Source organism: Lithobates pipiens, unplaced genomic scaffold (genome assembly GCF_037356315.1).
Source record: "Lithobates pipiens isolate NorthernLeopardFrog02 unplaced genomic scaffold, aLitPip1_a1.2 Scaffold_18, whole genome shotgun sequence".
Lineage (NCBI taxonomy): Eukaryota > Metazoa > Chordata > Amphibia > Anura > Ranidae > Lithobates > Lithobates pipiens.
In genome coordinates this window covers 292897662-292923186 of record NW_027507758.1, presented here as the reverse complement: position 1 = coordinate 292923186, position 25525 = coordinate 292897662, and the positions used below count along the sequence as shown (strand labels likewise).

Genomic DNA, 25525 nt, shown 5'->3' with positions numbered 1-25525 from the left:
CAATAATGCAATGCGCACTATGTTATTTTTTTATTTTTTTAGAAAGCTGAAATGTAGGCTAAGCAAAGATTGTCTAAATACAAGAGGCATGTGTATTCTTACTTGGGGTCTATTTATACAAGAAACAAATTGCTAACGACCGTGACAAACATTTGCTCAGCAGCAATGAAAAATTGCCATATTTTGTCTATTATATCACATTGTATGATCATAAGCGCCATCCACATGAGATATTTCAGAAAAATACTTTATTATGGCAACTAGACGACACTTAAGATAATAGAAAATAATCATATTAGACAAAATACAGCCTTTTTTTTTTTTGCAGCTGTGCAAAGGTTTGCCACATTCAAACAGCAAGAGCCCTTGGCATATTGCATATTTCTCCTGGATTTGTGCAGTAATCCAAATGAAACAACTTCTGCATTTTGCCTCTGTGGTTACCTCTATGTAAAGACCCAATCACTAATAATCTATCTATATGCAGTCAGTCTGTTTTTATCTACACCCCCCCCCCCCCTGAACATTTCATTAGGCAGCCTGTAGTGGGAGATCCTGCTGGCTCCCTTCCACTGCTCTGCTATGTGCAGCACAATAATAATATAATCATTACTTTTACATTGTAATGTCTGAGTTTGCATAGGCATTTGGTGCACACAAAGTGGATTTAGATTATTTGTGGATGTTGAGGATTATTTATTTGGGGAAGGTTGTGCAGATAAATGTAGTTTGATTTGAATAAGCCATCCCAATTTTAACTGTTTTAAACACAACAGTATTACAAAGGACACTGCTTTATTTCCTGGCAGTGGTGTAAGCTGCTCTTGTTTTGGGACTAGCAAATGAGAAAAACATTCTAATGAACAGGCGAAAAGTGTCGTGAAGAGGATGAAACTTGTCACATGACTTTGAAACAGGCCATGTGACAGAACTATATTGTATGCTTAAGTGTTCTCTGCAGTGATATGCAGAAAATACATATCAGGCACCCTCAACTATGCATTGCACTCTGCATTTTATAAATACAACATAAAATGACAGTTTGTGTGTGTGTGTGTGTATACCATATTGTGAGGTATGCAAAAAGTGGAAACCACTCTTCTTTATAAATGGGCCCCTAAGGTTCTAGTTCAGTGTTGAAAATGTGGCAGGTGTAACTAGAGTTTGAATTTAGACAAAGCACTATTAAATAGCAAATTCTAAACTTTCCGACCCAACCGTGTGCACCTTCATCCAGCAAGCCAGAGGATAAAAGAGCACAGAAGATGAGGCCCTGCAGTGGTTATCTGGCTAATGTTTGTTGCTCTTTTTCTGGCAACTCATTCTGATGATTGCACCATTCTAAAAGTGTCATGCCAAGTGCTCCTTCTTCCAGTCTTTGAACATGGTGTTACAAAATAGTATATACCAAAGAGCCTATGCCCAATATCCAAGATTAATTTAAAGGGAACATTCATTGGCTTCACTATAAAGAGATTCACTGATCTGGAAAAAGCATGCAACCAGCAAAGTCCTAAAAGTCTTGTCCTGCATGTTTGTTCTAAAGAATTATGTAAAGAGAACACAGTTATGGCCAAAGATATTTGCACCCCTCCATTTCTGTCAGATAATGCAATAATTTGGGCCAGAAAATTGTTGCAATTACAAATAGTTAAGGGAATTCTCACGCTGGTTTCTTTTGTTTGTATTGATACGGACTGGTCAAAATTATTGGCACCTTCTCAAAATTGTAAGAAATAATTTCATTCCAAGATTGTGATGCTAAAAAAATATAAGAGGCGCCTCTGGGTGTAGACTGTATAACACTTTCTTTAATGTAAATAGTAAAACTCACATTGTAGTTGTTAAAATCAGGCAGTGTATTGGTCCCATACAACAGAAGGGGAGAAAAGCCTCAGTATAGTCATTACCGGGGACTGTAACGTCCCGACAGGTTGTTCCTCATCTAATCACGGCAGAGCTGGTGTCTATTCTGGCTGGCAGCAGAGGGGAGCGTCCATCCGAGGCATGGAATGCAAACAAGGCTTCCGGCGAGGGGAGAGGACGTCACTGGGCATGAGACGCGTTTCCTGAGCTAGCAGAGCCGTGGATAGAGAGACGGCTGCACTCATTTGTCAAGCTGCCTAAAGCACACATAAAAAGCACCCATAAATGGTTTAAGACAAAGCGCTGGAGGATACTGAACTTCCTGGCAATGAGTCCAGATCTAAATCCCAAAGAGCATCTGTGGAGAAATCTCAAAGCAGCAGTTAGGAAAATGAGCCCTTTTAATCCGAGAGACCTGGAGCAGTTGGCAAAAGGAGAGTGGTCCAAAATTCCAGTAAAAAGGTGTAAAAAAAAAAACTCATTGATGTGGTACATTATCTGACAGAAATGCAGGTGTGCCAATATGTATGGTCCTAACTGTATATGCACAGTCCTTTCAAGATAGCTTGAATGGACATCTTCCGCAAAGCAGTTTTTAAATGAAAATTTACATCTTCATAAGACAATTATACTGTATATGATTATATATGATATATATAATTATGCATGTTGTAAAGCGATGCACAAACTGTTGGCGCTATATAAATCCTGCACAAGTATAATAATTTAATATAGATATGTATCAGCTAATTTAAATAAATATTCCCAAATAATTTGTTTTTGACCGTACAACAGATTTACAAAAAAATTTTTTTTTTATAATTAACCACTAGATGTAGCTACTTCATCATAACTTAAAAGTAAAAAAAAAAAAAAAAAAAAAAACCATGTACTTCACTTAAAATGAGGAATTTATTAAATCAGTCTTTTTTTAACAGCAGTTACATAAGTTACACAGAATGTTTAAAGTTTTCACATGTATTTTCATTACTTTAGAATACAGGCAAAATAGTACCAACAACATGTACATAAAAATACCTCAGCATTCAAATAAGGCCATTATTTAAAAAAAAAAAACAATAGCTAATATTTTTCTTTTTTTTTTTTTTATCTTAAAGGTGTTTTTCACTGTGAAGATGACCTTTCACTTGAAGGTTCTTATACACCAATGATTTTAATGCAAGTATCTGCCTTTTGGCAAACAACATAGATTACAAAATTTAATATCCTGCATCAAACTAATGTACAAAATGCCTGAAAAGCGACAGGTCCATTTTAAATAAAAGTTTAACCCCAGCCTCCGAGTGATCCAACCTTCGACTGTGCCATTCAGATATTATATTCTATGAGCGCCTTTATACCTGAATGGATGGACACTAATAGCTGTGGCAATATGGGACAAAAGTCCTCCTGCTTCTTTTAAATAAGAGTACTGTAGGAGCACCCACTCAAGTAAATACACTGAGGCGTCTAAGCCAATTTACTTTTAGTTTGAAGCTGAAAACATTTCAAGTAAACCTGTCATGCATAGTAAAGGTGGCCGTGTTGTAAGCTGCCAGAATGCCTGCTAAAATTAAACTCATTCAAGCCTACCTAAACCAGTACTCCAGTTCTAGATGGACAACAACTGGGTGAACCACCGACTTGATTCTTTCTCTTGGGTTAAGATTTCTGCACCAGACTCAGTGCCTTGAACACCAAGAGGTCATGCATGGATTCCATATTTTAAAGCACAAAAACAAAGAGTTAATATATATAGTCCTTAGAGGGGGTGGTGGTGAAATAGTTTTCTTTTTTTCAAGCTTTATTTCCTTTATTTTCAACTGTTGATTGTGCCAGTAACACACTTACTGTCTTAGTATGAAAACACTCACTCACTCTACTGTATTGGGGGGAACAGAAGCAGGTTAAAACTTATATTAATTCCCCCTCAACAATAAAACTGATATCAGTCAGCCCAGAAAGAGAGCACAGAAAGTTGAATTTCTGTCTGAATCAACAGGAACTTTTTGCCCATGTCAAACTAATATAGCAAAACACTTTCAATTGTATGATTAACAAACCATATAGGTGTAAATAAGAGAAGTTCACTGTTAGGGTCTACATACCCTTTAATTTACCTTCACATTACAGACAATGCAGCAGGAACAGTCAGACTTATCTAAAAGCTTTTTACTAGAACACGGCTTGGTTAACCAGCAGGTATATATAGCCATGTTCAGAAGTCATACAGTAAATAAGATGTCAGCAGGCACAACCTAATGGCATCCACCCAAAATATTAAATAGCAAAATGGCTGCCTTTGTTCTACGCATGTACCAGTTGCACTTCCTGTGTCAGTGTACAGACCTAGCTATGAGCAGTAATCTTCAGAGTCAGGTTTAGTGCTATGAAAACAGCAAATAAAAAATAAAATAAGGCCCATAGTAAATACAGTTGCCCTTGGAATTTCACTCTTTAGTCGTCTTCATTAACTTAAAATTCACAAAGTGCACAAAGTATACCTAAAGAAAAAAAAAATCTTTCGCTTTCTATTCTACATCTCGACAGCTGCCCAGTCGTAATACTTAGTGGTCTATTGGAACAACACTTCCATTTCCCTATAAAAGATTGGTAAAAAGGTCACACTAAAATGTCAGAATTGCTAACCTTGCTGTAAACTAAAAGTAGAAAAAAAAATGAAAAAAAAAAATAAGAAGTTTATTTTTTCTGATGGCGTAAGTTAATAAAGATACAAAACACTAGAAATGACCAAACTTTTTCAAAGAACAAGCACCACAATTGACATCAGCATTCCAGTTTGAAGTGTTTTACTATGTAACATTTTTCACTCCCAATCCACTTCATCAAACTCTGAATCATCTTCTGAGTCGCTGTATTCCACAGCGATTCGCCGAGACAAGATGGTAGCCACATCATTCTCAATGCGCTCGTGCTTGGCTTCCTGTTCGCGCTGTTCTTCAACTTTACGAAGTTGAATACCTGGGGAAAAAAAAAAGCACATCCTTAGTGAGAATACTAAAATTGGGGGTTGGACTTCATTAGGAGGGGGACTTCCTGTCCCACTTCCTCCTTCTGCCCAGGGACCGCCAAGGTGACTCCTCCTTTCAATTTCGGTGGCCCCTCCCTCTAGGCGATCTCCTGGAACACGCGACAGGTCCCAGGAGATCGCCTGTCCACCCCAGGAGCACAGTGCGACTTGCACATGCGCCGTGTGCCCAGAGTGGCAATGGAGGCGCCAACGGAGAGGAGCGTCACCCAGTTCGGCCGCATCGCTGGACCATGGAACAGGTAAGTGTCTGTTTATTAAAAGTCAACAACTACTCTTTTTGTAGCTGCTGACTTTTAATAAACATAAAAAGCCTGGAACTCCACTTTAAGAATTTTGGCTATACATGTACTTTAAGAACATATTTTCAGTGAAAATCAATGTTGGATGACTTAAAAAAAATATGAAAACAGCACTAATGGGTGGAAAGAATAAGAAGCTGCTAGCACACCATTATATATACATGGCTATAGTGTCAAAAAAAAGTCCTACATCAATTAAGAAAAAAAATTATACACCAAATTATTAAAATTTCATTTAAAAAAATACAAAATAATCTCCACTCTACAAATCTGTAGTTAAAAATACAAACTTTGCTTCTGAATATCAAAAGAGATGGAGAAAAAAAACTTTTCAAAGTGGTAAAAACACCAAATATGTGCTCCTCCAACAGGTGCCACACAGACGCTTACCGCAAGAGTGTGACCCTCTAATACTGAGAAACGCTTCAGAGTATCAGATAAGCTCCAGGAGTATCAGGGGTATCATAAATTCCATCCACAATGTGTGTCACCTTTCTTTTTCCTCTTCTGAACAAATAACGATTTGTTTCATCATGACCTGCTTTCTGTATGGCAAGGTCTGGTTCATTAACCCTCAGTCATAACCTTGCCATACAGAAAGCAGGCCATGATGAAACAAGCAGTTTTCTGTTCAGAACAGGAAAAAGAAATGTGACACACATTATGGATGGAAGTGGCGATACCCCTGACATACTGCTGGAGTTTGTCTGATACTCTCAAGCATTTTGCAACTTCTCTATATTAGAGGGTCATACTCTTGCGGTAGGAGCACATTGTTGATGTTTTTAACACTTTGAAGATTTTTTTTTACCACCTTCTTTGTTCACTTCTTCATGAGTTTGATATTCACAGGAAAGATTTGTATTCTTTGACCACTAGGAATATCAATTTGCACAGTGTGCACATTATTCTGTAATCTTTTATTTACCTTTTGTTTGGTTGAATTGGTTACATGCATTGGTTTATTCAGAAAGTTTTGATCATTTGGGGATTCATTTGTTTTATAATTAGCGCAGCACTTGTTTAATGTTGGATGACTGTAAATGGCTGGTGAAATATAGAACATCTGTATATTTTATTTTTATCAATTTTCCATGTTTAAAGTGGTTCTAAATGCTCAAGGTTTTTCACCTTAATGTATTCTATGCATTAAGGTAACAAACCTTTTGAGTGCAGATCCCCCCCCCCCCACCTCCCCCCTTATACTTACCTGAGCCCCCCTTCTCGATCTAGCAATGTGCATGAGAGAGACTCTCTGGGGTCTTTCACTCTCCTTATTGGCTCCTGTCAATTACAGCCAGTGAACCAATGAGGAAAGAGAGTGACGGGCAGGATTCAGCCACGCTCTTTGTGTGAATGGACAGAGAGCGAGCCTGCTGGAGTGCCCCCATAGTAAGAGGCTTGATAGTGGGGGTACTCTCCAGGGAGGAAGAGCCAGGACCGCCAGCGGTGGACCCAAAAAGAAGAGAACTGGGGCTGCTCTGTGCAAAACCATTGCACAGAGCAGGCAAGTATAACATGTTTATTTTTAAATCTTTCTTTTAGAAACACTTTACTATCACGAACCAAATTAAAATATTGATATTAATGTATATTATTATTTTTAATATATATGAATACAATACAAATATATTAATAACAACAGTAATATTAATAGAGATTACATTATTGTTAATGTCGAACCCCAGGTAAACCACTGCACAGATGATATACAAATAAATCAGCAATCTTTACTAGCTAAAGAATTTGTTTTTCTCTGCATCATGTTCTGAGATTTACATAGCTCTGTCAAACGGTCACTGTCAAACCTGTCTAGCAGGGCAGGAGACCTCATTTTTTTCTGCTACAGTTGTTACATTAGTATTGTCCCTCCCCTAGGGTGTATTTGGACAATGAATGACAGGAGAATCAGGAGACATATGAGCTCAACCCTTTAGTCAGTCTGCTTTCTCCCCCTCTCAGCATACTTTTGTGCCATCTCTTTCTCAGCCTGAGCTCTGCTGTATAGTGGATTGCAGGAGGCTGTTACAAGCCAAATTCAGATATCACACTAGTTGCAATTAAAAGATTGAATCTTTTCCCGAAACAAAAATGTCTCAGAATTCAGATGAGGAAAAAATAAATAAAACCCTAAATGTTTACCCCTTAGTCCCTTATGGACTAATGCATTTTCAAAATTTCTGCTATGGACCTACTGATTCAGCAATAACTTTGTCATCACTTAAGATAAAAAATAATACATACTGCACATAATTTTTTTGCAAAAAAGTTTTTTTTTTATTGCGATTGCAAAAGTATTTTATTTTCAATGCAAGCTGTAAAAAAGGCTTAAAAAATTGCTTTGGTTCTACTTTGAACAGCGTAATGCCGCGTACACACGATCAGAATTTTGGTCGAAAAAAAAAAATCGCTGATGGTTTTCCTGACGGAACTCCAACGGGATTTCGCTCAAGCAGTCTTACATACACACGGTCACACCAAATTCCGACCGTCAAGAACACGGTGACGTACAACACATACAACGGGACTAGAAAAAGGACGTTCAATAGCCAGTAGCCAATAGCTTCCATCTCGTAGTTGAATCTGAGCATGTGTGAGTTTTTGCGCGTCGGAATTACATACACACGAACGCATTTTCGGATAGGAACTTTTTCCGACCGAAAAATTTAGAACATGCTCTCAATCTTTTGCTGGCCGAAGTTCGGCCAGAAAAAGTCCAATGGAGCATACACACGATCACATTTTGCGACCAAAAGCTCTCATCGGTCTTTTGCTGGCCGAATTTCCGATCGTATGTATGCGGCATTAGTTTTAAAACTACTATTAATACTGTGGATAAAAAGTACTGTATACATTTTATTCTAATATTGTACCACTTATGACCTACTTCTGTTCTGGTACAAAGCACTGAAAAGTTATTTACAAATAAACTTTTTTTTTTTTTTTAGCTCTACGTATTTTTTAAAGCATTAAAGCAGGAGACCCACAACATTTTGTTTTTAAAGTCAGCAGCTACAAATACTGCAGCTGTTGACTTTTAAAATAAGGACACTAATCTGTCACAGGGTCCAGCAATGTTGTCACCCGAGACCGAACCGTCCCTCGGTCCTCGGATGCTGCCACTGCCATCTTCGCTATGGGAATCAGGAAATGAAGCCTTGTGGCTTCACTTCCCAGTTCCCTACTGCGCATGCATAAGTGGGACCGGAGGGGGGGGGGGGAGGGTTCCGAAAAGTGAAGGTTTGATTTTTTTGTGAACCTCCACTTTAATAAGCAACATTAAGATATTTAAACATTCAGCAGAAAAATAAAAATAAAAGCGGAAGGAGGAGTTAATTTGGGTTAATTGGTGTTAACTAAGGGTTTATAGGGGTTAAAAGGAACATATTTTATTTACAGAATAGCTAAAGGCAAACCTTTTTTCAGTATTGGACAGGATGAAGAGGGATAAGAACACCTGTCAGGGTTTTATTATCATTTAAAGTTGAAGAACATTTTAGGTTGTCCTTAGAACAGTAATAGTGGGGAAATCTTCTAATTGGGACACCAGTTCTGGTGACCCTGGTGACAACCAGGGATTTCTTCACTTTGGAGGGATTTTCTCTCACTTCCTGTTTTGGCTGTGGGACAGGGAATGAAAGAAAATCTCCCCAAGGGCGAACAGCTTGCCTTTCTATTTTTCAATCCGCAGATGCATGGAACAGGTAAAACAGAATGTAAAAAAACAGAAAATTGTATCCTACTTATTGTCATTTTATATTCCTGGTGCCTATCCATGGAAGCATACGTATGATACTAAGGACCAGTGCATAGCTATAAAAAGTTCACACCCACACAACAGCCCATGCCCTGTACACCAAACTGGGTGGGTTTGCTATGCTGCCATGGATAGGCACCAGGAAAAGTTAATTACAGTAAGCAGGACACAATTGTCGGATTTTCTGGTGCCTCCATGGCAGCATACATATGATAGATCAATAACTAGCTAATCAGGGTGGGAAGCTTCAGCAAATTCGATCATAAGAAAGTGAGTAAGCTACTGGCTGCCTGCCAAAGACAGGTTTAGTGAGGACTACTAAGCCCATCAGCAGTGCTGAAAGAATGCGCCATAATACAACTGGATTGGCTCCCCTGCCTGTCATGTTGGCTGACATCTCACTATGGGATAGGCAAGCAAATGCCCACAGGCACTTGATGCCATGACAACAGCAAGGCTGTGAACTACCTGCAGCTCGAAGAGTTTCCCCAATAATTCTTATACGAGAAGCTGGCTTCAGATAAGAGTGAAGGTTTGCCTGGTAGAAAACAAATTGAGCACCATCTGTGATACCCTCCCCATCTGCACCAACATTCAAATCCCCAGGACAGTCCCCCATAGCACACCCCCTTCTTAAGGGGACAAACCCAAAGCCTGCCACAAAAATTACAGTGCAGACAGAAATAGGTCAACAGACAGCACCCAAATGCTCCTGCAACAAGTGCGTTTATCTGGCCACAATCACCCCAAGCCCCTGGTAGAGCACAGGGAAAAGGAGGATAGAAGCCTAGATGGCAGCCTTGCCAATCTGTTAAACCATTGTCTGTAGCTAAAAGCTAGATTAGAGTGCATCTTGTCAGTACAGGATGGAACCTGAACCCTAGACCATGGAGTTGGTTGATGGTCTGCTGAGTCAACTTGACATGATGGAGCTAGTATAGGGTACATCTTGAAATACAAAAGAGGAAAGTAAAGTCAGAGATACAGCATTCCATCCCGACCACATCCAACCAAAAGATGGAAACTTCCTTTGGGTGAACTGGATACAGATCAAGGAACTGAATAAAGAGGTCCTGTTTGAGGAGACAGATAGAAACTAATGGTAGCAAAATGGAGAACTGGTTTCTAATAACATTGTCTTATGTTAAACCTGTGAAAGGTTCTATGCCAGTCACCTCCCCAAGTGAAGGCTATAAGTAAAATACTTAAGATCCCACAAAGTCAAATAGGCAGCAATATTAAGAGCCAAATGCCAACCTAGGACCGACTGAAGGAGAGGACTTGTCCAGTAAAACTTGTTGGGAGAAATGCCTGAGGCTTACACCAAAATAAGCAATCAATACATGTCTAGCAATAGATTTAACATGAAGTAGTAGTAGACCTCCTTGCTTAGCATCAAGGGATTCCTAGACTCCATGATGCCTGGTGTCAGAATTTGAGCTTCAATTATTAAGCTGTCAAAGGCAGTTTGAAGCTGGATGGCAAAACACATTGCTTGGGAACAGATGATTCCGATCCAGTAGATCCCTCAGAGCAACTGTCCAGCTCCCCTTTTAGGTTGGAGTACCACATCTGCCTGAATCATCCTGGAACACTTTCCGAACATGCGAGACAAACCGAACATGCGAGACAAACAAGGTAAGGAAGTACTGAAAATCACAGGAGCATCCTACCAGAGGACCACTGCACCTAAGCCAAAACTGACTAGCCTCTAGTTTGACCTCAAGGGTCTCGTAGTCAACATCTAAAGTTGCCTACCTGGGACACAGCCCCAGGAATAACTCCAGGGGTAGAAATCAATCTCATAGGTTTAGACACTGCTGTCAGATGCAGTTTGCCTGACAAGGCTGGAGCCTGACTTTTTGCCAAAGATACCAATCTAGCCTTTTGCTACTGCAATCCAACTGAAAATGTTATGCCACCTTAATTGTCTGCTTGGATCCAGATTATATAAAACAGCCCAGAACATCTGGATGTAACCTTGGAAAACAAGACGCCAAAGACAACCAACCCTCTTGATATCAAGGATGTCTAGGTCTCTTCCCCAGAATGGTCCACTGTCTGAGGTGTCTTTACATTGTGATTCCTTAAAACAGGAAGAGAAGATTCGCTTGCTCTAGAGCCAGACCCCTGAGTCTCAGCAATAGGGAATCACCTGACCATAGAACTGACTCAAATTGTCCTTTGAACAACAGAGGCCTGTAAAAACCTGGGGTCAAACCAGACCAAAGGAATTGCCTCCCATGAGGCTACCCTCAGTTCTAGGCTTCTCCTACAAAAGTGGAGATCCCGATCGCTCCTGGTACAGACAGTTTGAATCTGAGACTAGAGTGTAAAGTTATCAATGAGAAAAAGCACTCCGTCAGTCCTGAGCTGTAGGGCCATCCAGACATTCCCAAGGTGAGTCGGTTCCAGCGACAATCTCCGAACCTATCCAAATTACTGGAATATCTGGAGGACCATGTCAAGTTGCTTGATAGAACCTGCACCAATAATTCTCCATCTAAGGATCTCTCTATGAAAATATTTCAAGAAAGCATTGCGGCTAGTATTAGGTTTAGCATTGTAATACATTAAGTGCTGACCAATAGACAAGGAGCAGGATCCCAGAATGGTAGTGCATAGGTCCAAAAGCAAGGCACAGAATTTGCTTAAGGGATGGGAATATTAATTACCTTTGATGCCTACCAAGCCAGAACGTGTCCAAGGCAAAGGGAGGCAATGCAAAGTACGTATTTTTTTCGATGGTAAACTTGCATCTGAACCCAGCCCCTTAAGGCAACATTTCCAATATTGCAACCCCCGATCCAACTTTACAGTCTCTGGACCAAAGTTGCATCAAAGCAGTTCAGGAACCTTTCGAAAGTCGCCTAGATCACATAAATTGGAACAGGTGCCATTGAAATCAATGGGCTGTGACTTGTCTTGTGTGTCCAAAGTCGCACAAAAAGTCGCACCAGTGGAAATGGAGCTTAAAGCTTTAAGATCCATACCAGATATTGCCACCAAGCGCTTTTGGATAGTAAACTGTTTGCCACAATTGGGGCAGAAATACCTTGACCCAGAAAACCTTCAGAGGATATGCAGAGACCAAAAGTGGAGAAAAGATGCTCATTAACAATTAGGATAAAAAGACCTTGCAATCTGTATACGCTAGCCTTCTTCCGCTAGTAATGACAAGTGTTCAACTTCAGCTACATCTCCAATACTGTTGACCTGGACTGTCTCAAAGAGAACCTGTCCCTGGAAGGCCATGCATGCTACTTTTTCCAGCTGAGGAAATGCTGTAGCAAGTTTCTTACCTTGAGCCTGCTCTGGTTTCTTACCTTGTCCCTCTGGTTCTTCTCCACTCATGGTAAACTTATCTACCTTAAAGAATATGGCCAACAGAGGCAAAGCCTTTGGCTGAACATAAAGTACCAGCTTATCCTCTCTGTTCTTCCTTGCCAGCAGTTGGCCTGCTCTATGCTGAGGGATGCTTTATGCAGTTGGTAGCAACCGTATTGGAATGCAGTGGATATGGTAACTTCACTCAGGCCCACAGATATCCTTTGCAGCTATGATCAGTGGGCATGAGAGCTTCTGACTACCCCTTTAAGGCCATCTTAACATGCTATCTTGTAAAGGCAACTTCATCCAAGCTCACAGAAATCCTTTGTGGCTATGAATAGAGGTATGGAAGAGCTTCTGTCATCCTCTTTAAAGCAAGCTTGACACATTATTTACTGTGAAAAAATGCAGCTTCACCCAGGATTCACAGCAATTCCTTGCAGCTAAGCATAATGGGCCAGAGAGCTTCTGTCTGCCCTTTTAAAGTGGTTTTGACACACTCTTCAGGTCATAGTGCTGGCATTTGCAAAAGAGAATTTTCTCTACCCTGGACTGGATTTCTGGTGCTCCTCTCATGCATATTTCTGTCAGTGGGACAGGCTGGGCTCCTTAGCCAAGGGAGAGGTCAGTTAACACCTGAACACACTCTTTTAGCAGCAAACTACTACCTGGTCTGATGACCCTTAACTATAGGAACCATATGGATCTTGGTTATTAAGTGAGCATATGCAGGGCAGCTGGAACACGGACATTTAGTCAGGTAAAATAATATTGCCATCCTGAGACATGAGTAAGACATATCTATTCTCTAGGCAGGAGGAAATGGCCCTTGATGCAGAGTTTGTGGCTATGAGCATGCTGGCATGCAGTCCAAGCATGCAAATGCTCTATCTGTAAGCTGTTGAGTCTTTAACCCCATGTTTCTCAACTCTTCCGCTTGTCTCCCACTCCTGGCAAACTTCGCACCTTGCCCACTTCCAAGATGGCTTCCATGTAGTCTTGCCCCTCTCCAAGATGGCCACTGGGGAATTTTTTTATTTTTTTGCCCAAACCAAAGGTGGCCGCCATGTGAGCTCTATCCACTTCACCTGTTCAGCATAATGCATTATTCTCTTGAGTATAGACACTTAGCTTTCTCTTCCACAATTGCCACTAGAATGCACCTTGGAACACGGTGCAGCTGCAACCCATCTGAGAGGAGATGTAACACACAACTTATGAGCCCATTCACAGATAAATGCCAAAAAAAACAAGAAAACATACTTATCTTGAAAATGCAGTGTCGTAGTTCAATGGAGCCACTCTCTTTTGGGAGGCAGGCTCCAGACACGGACAGCTCTTCTGAGGAACAAAGCCCTGGCTGCACTGATATATATAGGAGGCTAGTTAGCACCCAATTTTTACCACCAAAAGATCCACAGAAGGGGCTCCCTGACTTATCAGAGCATTTAGCATCCCAAGGTCAGGGACTGCGCTTGCAGGAGAGGCTGAACCTGAGCGGAAAACCACCAAAGGCAGCAGGTAAGGGTTTCTTCTCTTCACAAGGGAATGGGCTGTTTGGGTGTTAACCTTTTATTGCTATGCACTGGTCCTGTCGGACGGAAGTAGGCGGGGCTACTATCATATGTATGCTGCCATTTAGGCACCAGGAAATAATGTTACATTGTGGTAGACAGGAACAAATGGTCTGAGGTCATTTCATAGGCACCGTGTCCTATTGAAATAGAACAAGTATTCCAGCATCAGAAGAATAAACTGTTCATTGGTCACCACATCCTGGAATAGAAAAAGAAAACCACCTTAGGAAAATGGGACTTCGGAAGTGACCAATATGACCAATACACCAATGGTATAAAAAAATATATATTTATTGTATAAATTTGAACATAATTAAAATTGTCACAATGGACATAGAAATATGAAGTAATGGACATATTTCTATGTCTATTGTGACAATTTAAATTCTGTTCAAATTTACACAACAAATATATTTTTTTGATTCCATTGGTGTATTGGTCACTTCCAAAGTCCCATTTTCCTAAGGGGGTTTTCTTTTTCTATTAAAGTAGAACAAGATACAGAACAAATGCTCCTAGCAGAGCAGGGATTTTTAAACGTGTCAGTAACTCTCAAATACATGATAAAATTTAAATTTTTTATTCCAACAGTTAAAAAAAAAAAAAACATCAAAATGAACAAATGACAAATAAATAGAAAAGACATAAAAAAACACAATGTTCATAATCTCAATAATACAGATATGTTTTGTGGCTCGAGCTGTGTTGTGCACGGATCTGACCCTTCTCTGTTAGAACATCAGTCACCTGTCAAAACCGACAGATTTTAGTACAAGCACCTTGAGTGCCATCTATGGTCCGATTGACTCCTCCTGCGGCCACTATACATAACTCTACCTTGTCTTGTAATTATTGGGTGTATTCTCTCTCCCTATTGATTTTTTGTGGGGTACTTATAAACCACGACTTTAATCTGTGGGTCGCAAGCCTACAATTTGCAACATTGGTATGATAAAATATATATCCCCTGAAGAAGCCTTATATTTGGCAAAACATGTCGGGATTATTGGGATCATCATTCTTTAACTACTACATACTAGAGATGATGTTTGTAAATATCTAAGATGAATTGATCCATTGTGTTTAACGTATTTTATGTCTTTCCTATTTGTCATTTGTTCTTTTTGATGTTTTTTTAACTGATGGAATAAAAAATAAATAAAAAAACTTAAATCTTATCCTGTATTTGAGCGTTACTGGCACCTTAACAATCCCTGCTCTGCTAGGAGCATTTGTTCTGTATCTTTTTCAAATGTTACATTGTGTTTCTGAATAATTATTTTGAACAATGTTTACCAACACTGTTCAGAAGCTCAGTTTTTCACAGCAGAGATTTCAGCTCCTATAATACCCTGCTGTAACACACAGCAAGTATCTGCCAGCAAGAGTAGCAGCAGCAGTAGAGGAAGAGGGACAGGCCATGTTATGAAGGTTTTATTTTGGGTTGTCCGAAGCACATCTAGGGTCCGACAAAGGTTGAAGACTAAATGACTGACTGCACCAGTTGGTCTGGGAACCAGTAGTACATACAGTCTGTTGGCAGAGGACCATTACTCCTACGCTAAATTTATTTGGCATAAAAAAAATGTTTATTTTGTTATGATTCTGTTTTAGGTCTATTATTTTAAATATAACATTGTAAAATAAACACCAAAGCTTCTCTATTTTAAATATACTAACACACCATGAGTAGCAAAGCTACGGTCATGCAAACATAATTCTAACCTTTTCGTATTGCTTCCAGTAGAACACTTCTTGCGTCACTGATCACTGGCAGAGTAGATGGATGTCGCTTGGGCTCAGGAGCAACTTGTGATGGTGGGGATGAGGGAAGCAAAGGAGCATGAGAGCCAGGTGCAATAGATGCTAGAGGATGTAAACCTGCAGGGGGGTGAGAGAGTGGTGGGACTGCAACAGGGGAAGAGGGACGCATTCCAGGAGGAGGTAAAGGTGGTGGAGGAGGTGGTGGTGGAAGCCCCTGTGCTTCAGTTTGTGGAAGTGGATGTACTGGCACAGCTTCACCTGGTTGAGCAGAACGTGATGATGGAGGGGAAGGCTGTACAAGAGGAGGGGCTACAGGAGGTGCTGCTGGGTGAAGTACTCCAGGTGCTATCTGAAGAGGAGCTGGTGCTGGTGGCACAGCAGTATTCTGTAAGCTAGTTGCAGGAGGTGGTGGTGGTGGAGGAATAGGAGGCGGAGGAGTGGATGATATAGATGAGCGCAGTGAAGATGCAGAAAGTGCAGATGGAAGGGGTGGAGGAGGAGGAGGAAGAGGTGGTGGTGGTGGTGGCGAAGGGCTCACAAACACTTGCGTTCTTCCCATAGCTGGAGACTGTGGCCGGTTTTCATTCAAACCTTGTGTGGCACTAGAATAGTAAGACAAAGCATTGGTAATAAAGCAGTTCATAAAACATTTTAGACAAATTAACAAGCATCTAGATTACAAATATTTTTACTACTATATAAAAAAAAAAAGAAAGAAATGGAGAAGATGTTTTTCTAACCAATTTAACATGGACAGTTTCTCAGTCTGGACTGAGGTGTTTACATGATATATATTTATCTAAAGACTAGATATAATAATCAGAAAGTCATTTCTGGAAATAATATCATGTAATCACCTCAGTCCAAACATGTACAATTCAATAAAATATAATACGGTAGATATGGTAACAAATCTTAAAAAAAAAAAAGAAAAGGAAAGGAAAACCAATGGAGGCTTCAGTCTGTAATTTGAAACTTGCAAATCCTTTTAGAAGTATCTTGTCCAACTCTAAACCACTATTTTTAATTTATCACAAAAAACAAAACAAAAAAAAAAGATTTAAAAAATTGGACGGTGAACCCTTGTGGAGCCCACCTCATAACTTCCTCTAACTCAATATCCAGTAACAACTGCTCACCAGAAATTTCTGTTCTCCTCTGGCTATCCACAGCCTACACGTGAGATCTGCACCAGGTCAGGTACCCACAGTAAAACTACACCATGGGGTTGGATTTACTGGAGAGTGCAAAATCTGGTGCAGCTCTGCATAGAAACCAATCAGCTTCTGTTTTTTTTTTCATCAAAGCTTAATTGAACAAGCTGAAGTTAGAAGCTGATTGGCTACCATACACAATTGCACCAGATTTTGAACTCTGCAGTTTTATTAAATTAACCCCCATGTGTTCTGCTTCTGATAGAGGTAAACAGAGAAGGGATACCAGGAGGCAAATTTGCAACATCGAAGACCATCAGGCAAACCTTTTTTTTTGTTGATATCCATTATTAATCCAGGAAATTGTATAGCTAGTAGTATTTTGTCACATTTAACCAGACTTGTCCTGTTGAATGGATTAACATTGCACAACAAGCACAGTTAAATGTGACTAACTACTTTTAGCTTCTTTTGATATATTTTCATGACAGGTCTAGGCAGCCCACAACCCTAGCAGCTGAGCAATATATTCCTAACAGTGGCATGTTTGTGCCTATGGAGAGAGGCCGATCAACTTTACCCTAGGCAAGCTAAGCCAGAAGTCATAGTTCAGGCTGGAAGAGCTTATAAATACCTGAACATTTCTAGATCCGACTGTAACCAATCATATTGCTCATGAGGATACTTAAAGGTCCGTAGGTACTTTTTTTTTGAAAAAGCAGAAAACTAATGCAGCCACCACAGTTAAAGACTGGCAAGCTGCAGCAGTTTGTTCTTGGGTTTGAATACACTTTTAAAGATTTGTTGCCTATATTTTTACCTGTTGATTATGCCTGTGACACATTGTCTTAGCATGACAACGTTCCCTCCATGTACTATATCTATGGAGCAGAAGGTGTTCTTACCCTAGTCTGCCTGTTCCTGATTTGTACTAGAAAACACCTCCTGTCTCCTCATCCCAATAACCTAGAGAGAAGTGTAGTTTGTAGGTCCCTGAAGCAAACTTGGCAGTGTTTAAAGCACTGCTTGGGATTTAAGTGAGGGGATATGTACTGGGCATGAATTAAATATTGTTTCTTAGATTAACACACTACACTTTATTATAAAATTGCCCACCTGATAACTGGCATGGCTTTTCCATCTCCGGCAGCGTGCATTGGTGGAGGAGGCGGCGGTTCATGAGGCCTTACCAAAACCCTTTCTTCACCCTGAACCCTGTTCAGAAGATCATTCATCTGGCTGTAAGGTAGTGCTGCAAGCGAGAAGGTTCCATCTGCATTTTCTCCATAAGCTTGTGGCCTAGTAACAAAAGGTGAGTTTATACTAACATGTAGTGATAAATATAGGATATACCTTTAATTGGAAAACTCATTAAACACTACAGAGAGAATTACTGAGGTAGTTATAACAATTTATGCACACATAATAGGAAGCTTTTTGCACTCAGTGTGCAGATATGAACATGCTTGCTGAAAATGATAAGCTTACTGAATGCCACCAAGACAAGACTAGGATCTAATAGCCTGAATCACCTGTAGGGGTCTCAAACTGGCGGCCCTCCAGCTGCTGCAAAACTACAAGTCCCATCATGCCTCTGTGTGTGGGAGACATGCTTATAACTGTCAGCCATGCAATGCCTCATGGGACTTGTAATTTCGCAACAGCTGGAGGGAGACCAGTTTGAGACCCCTGAGACATCTGATCTGTTTGCCACTGTTCTAGCCTAGGTTTTTCTTAAGCTCACCAAATAAGTTGCAATCATTGTACAATCTTCTTTAGAGCTACCAATAACAAACAATGTAGTCCAATTGTCTTGCAGATTGGAAACAAATTGATTTGTACATTCTAAAGTGGTTTTTACAAAGACTGTCTGGTCAGACTGACCCTTAGATCTTGGGGCATTCCTACTCCCTTGGTTGCTTGCTCCAAAAAAACAAATACATAAGATCTATTGATGGAGTGGGAACCCTTCACAATGGATGCAGTAAACATGCAGGTTTGGGAACCAGGGATCAGAAATCTCATCAGTCTCAAAAGATGTAGAAAATGGTTAGGTCTTTTAACCCTTCAGCATCTACCAAAGTCTATAAACTAACTCCCAAAGTAGAACTAAGGGCAAAACATTTTTTTCCATTTTGGATAGAGCAATCAGATTTTTTTTCGCCATCTGTGTCCCATCGCAGATATTTCTCTTCACTTCCTGTCCTATAGCCAAACAGGAAGTGGGGGGTATCCGTGCAAATTAAGGGAATTCCTTGAGGACCCCCTGGTCACCAGAACTATTGTCCCCTACGGACGATTTCCCCCTATTAACTTTTTTTAGGAATAATCCAAAATGTAGGATTTTCTTTTACTTTCACTTTTAATAATGATGCTAAACAGGACAAACAGAGAAGGCTCAGAAGGCAATAAACACTGACAAGCATTCCAATATCTCTGCACTCTATCCAAAGCTACAAAAAAGTTTTGCCTTTAGTTATACTTCAACACATCATAAGACTGGAATGCATAAGAAAATATAATGCAAGCAAACCTTGTTTCAAAATGTGATGCTGGTCCATTTACTATCTCCACATGTTTCAGTCCGAAATCTAAATCATCTTCCGCCAGCTCAGCACCCAGAGCCAACTTCTGCCACTGACGACGTCTGTCATGTGGAGCTCGAGGCACTTTCTCTGGCTCATGCGGACGATCAATATTCTTTTGCTACAAAAGGTTACAAAAATATTAAGGTATAAGCATGCAAGTAGCAGCCTTCGCCAACTTAATCACCAGCCAAATTTACATTTTGCTAAGAAACATTCAAAAATAAAAACACAAACTATTTTATGAGGCAACATAAACCTATAAAGAAAAGTACAGAATAAAACCATCAAGATATTAAAATGGTATGTTCAGTAGCTGAGGAACAATGATATCTTTGGCTTGAGCAAAGTGAAAGTGAAATACCAGGCCAGCATGAAGACACTCTTTAATCTAGTTATGTGTTCATTCAGAAATCAGCAATACCTGTATTGTCTAAACACTAGCTTTAAATAATCTTCCTACAATTGGCAGCGCATTAGAAAATGAGTGGTATGTATGCTAATATGCTGCAAAAGGCTAGGCTGTTTACCAATCACTTTATGAAAAAAAAACTGTTGAGCTTTTGTCTTTTTTTTTTTTTTATTAAAATTTTATTATTGAAGGGTATGTAACAGATACAATTAGAAGGTAACTTCGCAAGAACATACAGTCAATAGTTAACATCATTAACACAACCAATACTCAGATATACTGCAGAGGAGTAAGGTAAATACTTATTGTATCAAGAAAAAGATAATTCTTATAATAAATTGCCATGACTTCTCCAATCCATTTGTGTTAGGGGCAATCTCTCCTTCCTAAAGGAAAAGAGAGATCAGCCAAGTCCCTGTTAGAAGTTTATAACTGTGTGTATTACGAGGTCCTGAACACGCCGTTCTTTTATTTTTTTTCAAGTGAGGTAGAAATCGGGGATAGACTTAGGTGGGGAAAAGAATACTAGAGGGGGATGAAAAGAGAATGGGGAGGAGAGGAAGAAAAAAAAAAGAAAGAAAGGAGGGGGTTGCAATAAGGCGGGGGATGTTTCATCCCCCGGGAGCTAGGGTCATCAAGCCCTGACAGACAATAGGGTCCACTGGCAAAAATCTTGATATTCATCGGAGATGTGGTATTGGACCCAATAAAACCATCTGGTCTGGTGTTCCTCCGTCTTATCTCGCAGAACCAAGGTCAAGTCTTCCATTTGCTCTATATCCCTCACCCTGGCGAACCATTGAGGCACTGTTGGCGGAGATTGTTGTTTCCATAGAGCCGGGATGCATGCTCGTACTGCATTAAAGTGGTGTTTGAGGAAGAGATTTATGAGAACGTTTCCTTGATAAAAGAGTAAGGTTTAGCAGGACTGCAGCTGGGTTGTCCTGTAGGGAAATGTTAGTAAATGTATGTACGAGTTTGAGGACCGGCTCCCAAAAAGTTTTAAGCACTGGGCATTCCCAGAATATGTACAAGATAGTTCCCTGGTGAAGGCCACATCGCCAACAGCAGTCCGTTTGGTTGGGGAATATCTTTGCCAGGACTGACTAGGTTTTATACCAGCGTGTATTTATTTTGTATGTGGTCTCCTGGTATTTGCTACATAAAGCAGACTTCTGTGCAAAGAAAAGTATGCGCTCTTTTTGGGGTACCGAGAATGTAACTCCCAGGTGTTTCTCCCATTTTGCCAGATATGGGGGATCCTCAGTGGCATGGAGTTCCAGCAAAGATTTATAGGCAGTAGATAGGAAACCCCAAATCATGCCCTCCCCAGACAGTCCCTCGAAAGAATGAAGTTTTTGGGTGAATAGCACTGGTTTAAGCAGTGAGCCCAGGAAATGTGAGAAATTAATAGTCCTCCAATGATTCAATGTTAGAGGGGCTTGTCCCGAGGACATAGTTTCTTTAGGGAGCCAGCCAGAAGGCTGTAATAGCTGGGAAGCCCTCAGCATTCCGTGTGGGGCTTGTGAATAAAAAGTTGGGTCGGTGAGGCCAGGTGTAAACCCTGGATACCCCACAAGTGGAGTCATTGGGGAAGAGAAATTGCTCAGCGAGGATAGACGAAACAAAAATCTATCCATTTCCACCAGGGTAGGGCCAATTAAAGGGTGAGCTGTCAGATGGGTAGTGTGAGTTTTTTCTACCCATGGTAATCCAGCGAGTGGAGCATGGGTGGCCTCCTGTTCTAGTGTTACCCACAATTTTGTGTAACCATGTCGGCACCAGTCAACCACCCTGGCCATGTGTGTCGCTAAGTAATACAGAGCAGGAACTGGCAATCCAGTACCTCCTCTAAGCTTAGGTCTTAACAACAACTTTCTGGCAAGGCGTGGGTGTTTACCTCACCAGATGAATTTAATAAATGCTGATCGGACCGCGTGAAAATAAGACTGGGGTATTTTGATAGGCAGTGTTTGTAATAAGTACAGGAGTCTGGGCATCGCGTTCATCTTAAGGACGTTGTAGCGCCCCGAACCAGGACAGGGCAAGGGAAAGCTTTTGTCCTTTTTTATTTACCATTCATAGTCTCTATGGAAGGCTATTTACCAGATTTTTACTATAACATTTGGTTTTATTCCAAGTTATGTGTTCATTAAAAAAAAACTGTAAGGTCTAAACACTAGCTTTAAATAATATTCCTACAATCCGCAGCACATCAAAAAATGTACTGATAATGTACATATCTTATATTCTAGTACTCATAAATAGGTGCATTTATGCTTATGATATCATGCTTAAAAAAAAAAAAAAAACATTGAGCTTTTGTCTTTTCTTATTTGGCATTCATAGTCTCTATAGAAGGCTTTTTTCCAGATTTTTACTATTACATTTGGGTTCATTCCAAGTCGTGGTATTTTATCCCCTACTGTTGAATTCTCTATTCCACTTGTGTGACTTTCTATACCATACGGTACTCCGCTATAAGCATTCCAGTATGAACCACAGTAAAAGATTATCCCAATAATTCAAATCAGTAGACCTTACCACTTCGTCCCTACAGATCCCTACCAACAGTCTGTGTTACTTTTTAAACAAGCCAAAACAGACTAACCCTTCAACAAACTATCCCATAAAGTTTTGTAAAGATGTTATATACAGTATCTGGCACAGAAGCCTTTGTCAATTTAAAGCCCAACTCCAGGCACAATAAAAAATATAACCCTTGCAGTAGGCCCCATACCCTCTCCCTCTTAATGGTTGAATGCTTGTTGAGATCAGGGGGCTGCAGAAGAAACTATTACTTACCTAACTCTCTAGCAGGCTAGTTTGCTTTTAGCTTGACATAAGGGCTAAACATGGTTTGAAACAATTCTATGTAAAATAGGAGCACTATTGTTTCAGGCTGCTAATTTTATACAAACAAAATTAAAGATTTAATAAGGTTTAAATGAACGAAGACCCGTGTGCAGATGTAGAATGTCTATGCATGCCAAAAGTTTCTCCGAGCAGCTAAAGGAGGTTTCATCTTAGCACCAGGCAGTGGGACAAGGTCTTTGAGACATTAACCACTTCAATACCAGGCACTTTCCTCCCTTCCTGCCCAGGACAATTTTCAGATTTCAGCGCTGTTGCACTTTGAATGACAATTGTGCGGTCATGCAACACTGTCCCTATACTAAATTTTATCAATTTCTTCCCACAAATAGGGCTTTCTTTTGATGGTATTTGATTGCCTCTACGATTTTTAATTTTTGCCCTATAAACAGAAAAAGACAGCCAATTTTGAAAAAAAAAAAACCTGATGGGCATTGATAGGCGGCACTGATGGGGGTGGTACTGGATAGGCAGCACTGATGAGAATCTACTAACAGGCATTACTAATGGGGTACTGATTGCCACTTTTCTGGGCACTGATTGGCACTTTTATGGTCACCAACAGGCGTTTATAGAGGGGGATAGGCTGGCAGCTGATGGGCACCTTTTTATGGGGGCTGTGCTGATTATCAGCAGACCCCCTCTGACAGAGAGAGCAGACGATTGGCTTTCCCTGTCAGCATGAACCGAGGAAAGCCATTTACCGGCACTTCCTGGTTCAGGCAATGATCAGCTGTGATTGGTCACAGCTGATGACGTAGTAAGAAACCTCTGTTAGAGGCTTCATACCATGATCATAGTTGCGGTGTACAAATTGACACACCGCACCTCCGATCGCCCCTGCACCTCTGGTCGCCACGCTGTGTGCCCCAGAGGGCGCGCGCCAGCTCTGTTATCCTGATCACGTCTTATGATGTTTGGTCAGGATAACACAAGCACTTTGCCGCCATCATTTTGCTATACAGTGGGCAGCAAGTGATTAAGTATAAAAAAAATAAAAAATTGTAAGGAGTTCCTCTTTACCAAACCAGTGAATTTCAAATTTTATTTATTGAATTGAGAGAATATTTATAAAAAAGAAAAGGTTTATGCAGCACACAGCATGCAGTTCATAATTAGCAGACGCATTTATGCAAGTGGAAATGCGGGGAGCAAAAAAACGTTAACTTCTAGGTCTTCCACAATTATATTTGTGTGTCACGATCTAACACTAACCTATCTAACCATGTAAAGAAGAAATCACTATACATCACTATACATACCTGCAGCCGATCCAACCCGCTCCCACGCTTCTCTGTAGAGGCGGGTGCAGAGGAGACATTGGACGACGGAAGTCCCATAGTAAGTCTATGGTTGATGTCCCTCCTGATTAATTTCACAACCGTTTGTTGGCTGTGTTCTCTGCAGAGCTTCCGCAGCTGGAGATTGGGTGGGATCGCCTTCAGAAAAGATATGCATACCGATTTCTTCTTTAGAGGGCTAGATAGGTTAGTCTTAGAATCTGGATGTCTGTAGATGCAGGGATTTTAGTTTTAGGGTAGACTTACACTTTGAGTAAACATATCCCCATCAACCTCAATAAGTCAAATAGATGTAAACTGCAGTGCCATGTAATGCTCTTGAAACTATTTTAAAGGATTAGTTCACCTTTTAGGAAAAATAATAAATGCACATATTTTTTTTTCCCCTCATGAGCCTGGAGAGCATTGCACCCCTGATCAGGGGTGCAATGTCAGGATCCTGCAGGCAAGACCTCTGATACAGGCTGAGCATTTACAGACTGCAGGGCTTGTGAATGAATTGAGAACTACAAGCCTTCATTCGCAATGGATGATGATACTTGTAGTTCTTTCATTCACATATTGCTGTGAATGAATGATGCGGCCATATGGGCAGAGCCCTGCATGGCCATGCTATTTTCAAAATGTGACAGAGGGTGCTGGGAGAAGAACCCCCACCCGCTGCCACAGAGGGGGTGGGGTGAGGGATCAGGGGTGTGGGTGGCAGGTCTGGCGCATGTTACATATTACCAGCGAATTACTGGTGTAAGGTGCAACATGCTCAGAAAAGTAAACGTATCCTTTCACCTTATAATTAAGACTGATATATGCAGCAGGCTGCCTTACAAGTACAAGATAGTATGATGGGCTTCCATTTAGTAAATTTTAAATACCTTTTGTTTTCGCTTCTCCTTCCGTTTGTCCTCTGTGTCCTGCAACATCTTCTCTTTCCATAAATCAAAGAAGTAGGATGGATTTGTGTAAAATTTTAGGCCTTCTTTACCATCATCTCTATAGAAACAAAATTTAGACATGTAAATATTCAAGTCTTGCTGATTGAAATCATGTTTTATATTAAAAGAGAAGTATAGGTTGTTATTTTTTGTAGACTCATACTTACCCAGGTGGATGCAGCATCAGACCGATGCTGCATCTGTCCCCCGCCTCCTCTTCACTGAGAACCGAGCCACCAAACACCTCTGACGGCTCAGTTCTCTCACCTCCCTGAGCAGAGAGCTGCTGCCTGTCAGTCAGCAGCTCTTCTACTCTGCTCCTCCTCCTTCTTTGGAGTGGTGAGCTGTGGAGCGGCTGTCTCAGCGGCTCGCTGAGAGGCTGAGACTGCCACCAGTCACACTGCCTGGACTGATTCCAGTGACGTCAGCGGAGAGCAGATTTCAGACCACTCTCAGCTGAAAACGGGTCACAGGAGTGCAAAACGAATTGCATCCTGTGACCCATAGGAGAAGCCCAGCCTAAAAAGCTCAGGCTGGACTTCTCCCTTAAGGTACTATCAAACAATATATTTCTGACCCAAAACTAGCTTCACAAAGCATTATAAGGACAGCCAGGCAACCA

General features: G+C 40.6%; 1 protein-coding gene across 5 annotated transcripts in view; it reads right to left on the bottom strand.

The window, feature by feature from the left end:
* Positions 1-2759: 2759 nt before the first annotated feature.
* The window catches only part of WASF1 (WASP family member 1), a 222176-nt gene continuing 199410 nt past the window's right edge, over positions 2760-25525 (bottom strand). For all 5 annotated transcript variants that reach the window (XM_077487129.1, XM_077487127.1, XM_077487126.1 and 2 more), the window contains exons 5-9: positions 24844-24961; positions 19333-19505; positions 17916-18098; positions 15607-16247; positions 2760-4848 (exon numbers count right to left, since the gene is read on the bottom strand). In XM_077487129.1, the coding sequence (XP_077343255.1) occupies positions 4694-4848; positions 15607-16247; positions 17916-18098; positions 19333-19505; positions 24844-24961 (1270 nt within the window). In that variant the 3' untranslated portion in view covers positions 2760-4693. The remainder of the gene's footprint in view (positions 4849-15606; positions 16248-17915; positions 18099-19332; positions 19506-24843; positions 24962-25525) is intronic.